General features: G+C 24.9%; 1 protein-coding gene across 1 annotated transcript; it reads right to left on the bottom strand.

Annotated features, from left to right (window-relative positions):
• Positions 1–1,465: 1,465 nt before the first annotated feature.
• On the bottom strand, positions 1,466–2,856 carry LOAG_11709 (hypothetical protein; the record flags this gene model as incomplete). Its single annotated transcript, XM_003147226.1, has 3 exons — positions 1,466–1,597; positions 2,417–2,522; positions 2,783–2,856. 3 exons carry the CDS (start codon positions 2,854–2,856, stop codon positions 1,466–1,468), a joined length of 312 nt encoding a protein of 103 aa, XP_003147274.1.
• Positions 2,857–6,264: the final 3,408 nt, after the last annotated feature.

The following is a 6,264-nucleotide window of genomic DNA, read 5'->3' as shown; positions in this document are numbered from 1 at the left end:
AAAGGATTGTACAGTAAAATCAAATTTAAAAAAAAAAGGAAAAAAAAAAAAGAAAAGGAAGAAAAAATGTTTTAACGTTTTTTTTTCGCATTAATTTTACAATTCAAAAAAAAAAAATTACATTTATAAATTAAACTAAATGAACATATCGATCTTATAAAACAACATCTGTCCTGTCTTAAATCATAAATAAACAATCTAATGTTTTTATAATTCATTCTAGGCATTTATGGTTAATTTTCTTCTATTATGCTTAATTTATCAATATTATTTCCTGAATAAAACCAAATATATTTTCCAGTAACATTGCAAATTTTCAGCTATATGCTGGAAATGCAATCTGATAATATTGATAATATAATAGATGATAACACCGATAACAATATTATGTTGGAATAATTTACACATATACAATGATAACATACGGATTATCTATTACCGAATAAACTTATCAGTTTATATTGATATTAATAAAGAAAGGATAAGAATATTAGCGCCATAAATATTACTGACATACCGCCATCTATTTATGCGTACATTCATGTATATATATTAACATACAATTCACATGGAAAATATGAAACAATAAAAGGTATGACAAATTTTTAAGTGTGTATGACAAGAGACATAGAGAATGATAAAAAAGGAAAAAAAAACCGGCAAGAAACTTGTTTAGAAATCAGGAATGAAGTTTATCTAATATCCCCATCTATCATACCAGTTTCTCATATCCATCTCATTTATTCTTTAATTCCTTTGTTTTAATTGATAATCTCAAGTTTTACCTTTTAATTGATAATTTATTGCCTTTGTATTGATAATTATTCCATAACTAACGTTATTGATATCGTATAAAATTAATGATGATAATATTGTTAATAGCGGAATTATTCAACTATCATCATTTCTTCCACTTCTTTTACGACAATTTATAACTATCAATACTATCAACTATTACTATTATTACTATCATAACCATCAATAATTTTAATTCATTTGAGAAAATTAAAAAAAAAAGAAATTCTTTGTCTAAGAATTCATTGAGAATTCATTTCTGATACTGTTATTAGCAAATTTCAAGATTCTCTCAATCATAGGTTTATCATAAATGATAAGAATTTTTACTGATTAAAACTGTGTGCTATTATCATTTATGTTAATAAATGAAAAGATATGATGCAATGAGATGTCTTATTTGAAACAAATTGTTGTATGAATTGATGAATAATTCAATTGAAAATATCAAATAAGTCACAAAAAAAAAGGAAAAAAGAAAATAATTTCCGGTTTAATTTATCAGTTAATGCTATCATATAGCACTTATAAATGTCAACATTCCAATTTTTTTAACAGTCAAAACAAATAGAAAATCAATTAAAATAAAAATTAGAAAAATTCAATTTGAATCATTCCATTCCATTTGAATAAATTATAAAGTAACAAAAAAAACAATTCAACAGCTATTTCATCGATTGATGATGCGAACGGAAAGGATAGATTCATAGTTTGAGATATTGTAATAATTCCTGATATTCGATAGTGATGATAATGATGATGATGATGTTGATGATGTTGATAGTGATGATAAAAAGCTTTTCTAGAAGTTAGCCATTCTATCTCATTTCAATGTTTGTTTTCAACTTCAATCAAATATCGTTCATAGTTTATTTGCTCAAAAAAAAAAAAAAAAAAAACTTAAGTTAGAACGAAACTTTCAAAATGATTATGATGTAATCTTTGAAAATGGGTAAGAGAAGATAGAAAATGATTGACAAATATTTCATTTACTACAAAATTTTGAAAATTTTACTTTTTTCTTAAAGTAATTGATAATGAAAGATTGGTTCTTTAAGGAATTGTTTAAAAAACTGAAATAGTTTTCTTATCAGCAAAAAGACGAAGTTTTAGAAGGTAGAAAATGAAAGTACTTTGATCTCATGTATACTAATGAAAGAGTAATAATTAGTGAAAGAAATTAATGAAGTAAAAATAAAATTCCATTGATTACTTTATTCAAATCAATAAACACAATGTAACAAAATTTAATATCTTCCGTTTATATTCAAATGAACAAATTTAATATCATTACTTCTTATTTAGTCTCATTCCAAAATCTAGTTCTATATCATCCCCATTTAGATATTCAAATTTTTGAATTTTTACTAAATATTGCCAAAAATTTTAAATTTAAACTTGTCACACATTCAATAATTTCACATTTATATGGGTATATTGCAGAAATTGCAAAAGCATTTTCAACAACGAAATTAGAAAAGTAACTTATCAGTTAAGAAATTAATCAACCTGTTGTTACAATCGGTCAAGAAGGAACAGAAGTTCAATCTTCCTATCAATTATCAGAACATTGCACTCCTCCCATTTGTTAACGACCTAAATCTAATTTTTTCATAAGTACCAGCCATCTCTCAATCTCAAATGATTCCAATTCTTCAACAATTAAATCATCAATAGAGCGGTCAATCGTATTTTGTGTTTTTCTGTTGACAATTGTAATTTGAGTCCTTCAAAAAATAATTTTCATTTCGAATGACATCATTTTCGATGTTTAGTTCAATTTGTCGTAATAAATGTTTTGTTCATATGAAAAATTGAAGTAGGAAATGATGGTAGGTCAAAACGAATCATTTCATTGTCATTTCCTTAGATATGTCACATTTGCATAACGTCATATACTATCAAATATGTGACTCATTTAATTACAAATTTATGATGAATATATGCTCCGAGCAACTTTTCATCAATTTTACATCTTTTATGTTACGTTTCGATTTCTTTTTTCTTTTGATCATAAAAACTAATTACTTCCGAAACATCCGGTATACATAGTACCATCATCTTCAGTACAACAATAAACGGAAAATATTCCGGAATTAACATGATTAGGATAAAAGGAATAATTTATATATTTATACAAAGGAATAATTTATATATATATAATAATTTATATATTTTTATATAAATAATTTATATATTAATAATTTATGTAGTGTTATGGAAAGAAAAAGAAAGCATTGTTTAATTAACATGTTGCATAAATTATTGCAACACAACTTTGTTAATTAATTAAAATTTGAAATGGTGGAGTGAAAAACTGAAATTTTAAGTTTATTTTATTACAATTTCCTGATTGCAGTGATTTTTGCAATGAGATTTACTGATAACAATGATTAGTAAATTGGCTGAGGACAAAAATGATTTTATGCTTAAAAGAAAAAATTTTAATGAATAAAAGTTTTGAAAATAATAATTGTGCAAATGAAAGAATTTTTAAGAGTTAAGAGAGCAATGAAAGAGATAGTTAAATACTTCAAATTTCAAAAATCAAAACAAGCGATTTAAGATCCTTTAAAAAATTTCAAAAAAAGCTGATATAAGATGTAAGATGATATATTTAAAAAAGAAATACAAAACAAGATTGGAACAAATGAATCAGTAATTTCCGGATAAATTGATTTGTGGAATGATGATGATTGACAATGATGTAAAATAAACTAACCAATCTTAAGTGGTTGGAAAATTGACATTCAGATGAAGTTATCGGTACTTTAAATACTACTTCTAAATATTAGTCATTATTTGGTAGAATACAATACTATTCAAATTTTAGAAAGTAATTATATTATTTAAAAAATAATTAACTTAATTTTAATCAAGTTGTATCAATAATGATAAGATAGACATTTAATCAGGTTTAATCATGATAAAAAAGAATATCAACGTTTGTCTTGTAAAATATAATAAATTTACCTATGTATAATACAACTTTTTTCCATTTTGATAATTTCATGGACTGTATTAGATGAATGATAAAAATTGTTTGACCTTTTGAAATAGACTTGAACAATTTATAGAATGAGGAAAAAAAATTGGACTATTCATTATCAATTGTTCCCCTCTTTAATTGCTATCGTTATTTATTCTTGATAAGGATATAGAGTTCCTTCTACAATATTTTATGTCTTTCCATGACATATTATTTCAAAATCAAAACTTTTATAGGATTATTTTTTAATTAAACAATTTTAGTCTGATTAAATTAATAGTTTAAATTTTAAATTATTGATTTGGAATATAATGATCGTAAAATTATAGCGAAATAACGACGGACAACATCCGTTATACCATTTTTATGACTTTTAAGATCACCGTCCGTTACAACGAAAGATCTGATAATTGAGGTATCATAAAAGATTTTGGAAAAAGGTCACCTGTTTTGCTATAATTCTCTCCTTTATAGAAATGTTGCGACAAAGTGACAATAAAATGAGATCGTAAAATGTGTGCCCTCATATACTAATATTACTTTAACAAACTACTATTGCTATTTTACTATTAGTATTAGCATTACTACTACATACTAATACTAGTTTTAGTACTTGCTACATCAATACTAAATACTTATGCTAATAGCAATGCTAATGCTAATGCTAATGCTAATACTAATAATAGTGATAATGATAACAATGATAATAATATTTATACTAAATATTACCACTATTGGTATCTAAATAATACGGATCAAACAAACCGCAACACAATCCAATTGCTTTAGACAAAATAGTCTATCCATTTAAAGGCTCAAATAAAGATAAGCAATTGAATAGACAGGTAAATGAATGGTAAGAGAACCTTTCTATTCCGGTCACACCGACAAATTGGCACCATATTTACAATTAGTAGTTTCTCGAGAATAAGTTGACATTCGAAGTTCAGAAAAAGAAAATGCCGAAAATCAAAAGGGAAAAATGAAACTTTTGCAAATTAATACATCGATGAATTGATAATTCATCTATTTCGATTGTATTTATATTTGGACAAAGAATGATACGATGTGACCTTGAGGGTTACAGGCCAAGAAAGCTGAAGGATAGATATCAAGCATTCAATCAGATCAGGGACATGAATTAACGGTAATCCTATTAAATTGATAATTCATCTATCTCAATTGTCTACATTTGGGTAAAGAGTGATACGATGATACGGTTCGGGATTTCACGTTAAGAAGGCTAAAGGATAGATGTCGGCGTACAGGGATATGAAGTAATATCTGTGATGTTTGCATTAATTGTCTTTTGATGGTCAAAAAGGAAGTCTGCTACGTCAAATACCTTAACGTAATTGTGAAGAAAAGTGATACGTGAAATAATTGGAATAAATGAAAAGAGAATTGTATCACTGTAATTTTTTTTTTTAAATTTAAGTACTTTGTTAAAAGTTCTAAGTGCATTAGAATTCAAATGAATTATAATTGAGCGAAGAAAAAAAATTTTTTTTTGAAAATTAAAAGAATCATTGAGATATTTCGGGAAAAGCATATGGTAAAAAAAAAGAAATGTACAAAAAAAGAAAATTATTCAAAAGTGTTTTATTAATAATAAAGTATTACGTTCGCAAATATTTCAGTATTCCATTCTTGGTGTATTTTCCTCAATTCCTGATAACTTCTCGAATAGATCATTCAATTTTTCATGATAAATTTAATTGATAAATATAAAATTGAATTTTTAACATATAAGTAGAACTACAACATATGCTAATTGCATCATTGACAAAAATTTTGATACAATATCATGAAGTGTTGAAGGGGAAAAAATAATTAAAAATAATTAGAAGCCTAAAAATGCTTGCATGAATTGTATTTCTTAAGATGGTTAATAAAATTATCATGAAATGCAAATTTTCCAACTCTTAAGAATTTAATCTTTGGTCTTTAGGAAGTTAATATGAATATGAGATCTATTCCGAAATATCCATATTACGTAATTCACCATTTAAAGAAGTAATATTTACTTTATTATTTACAGGTATAATTGGTTATATTCTCTATGCACAAATATGTATTCATTGATTTGATCAAAATTATTGAAAAATTAAAAATTGATGTAATTTAATACAGTAATTTGTTTTTGAGCCCTTTTAACAATTTGTTTTTGAGCCCTTTTAACATCCATTAATTGTATGATTTAATTAAATCACTCAAATATTGCAACTTTTTTTCTTTTTTTTAAATACGGAAAAATGCAGCAAAGAAAAAAAACAAATTCGATTAGCGTTCGAACATTTACACATTAAATATATAAGTAAAAATATGTTTTGAGGGAGAAGAGAAGGAAAAAAAAATGAATTCTTTATAAAATTTCAAAAAATTATTTTCAAATGAAATGTAAAAGATGGAATAATTTACCGAAAGAGCGGAAATATACCATCTCAGAAAGACATTTAAAATGTTGTAATTTATTAATT

Source organism: Loa loa, assembly GCF_000183805.2.
Source record: "Loa loa unplaced genomic scaffold supercont3.51, whole genome shotgun sequence".
NCBI classification, from domain to species: domain Eukaryota; kingdom Metazoa; phylum Nematoda; class Chromadorea; order Rhabditida; family Onchocercidae; genus Loa; species Loa loa.
Note: the sequence above shows the minus strand (reverse complement) of the source record. Positions and strands in the feature narration are given on the sequence as shown.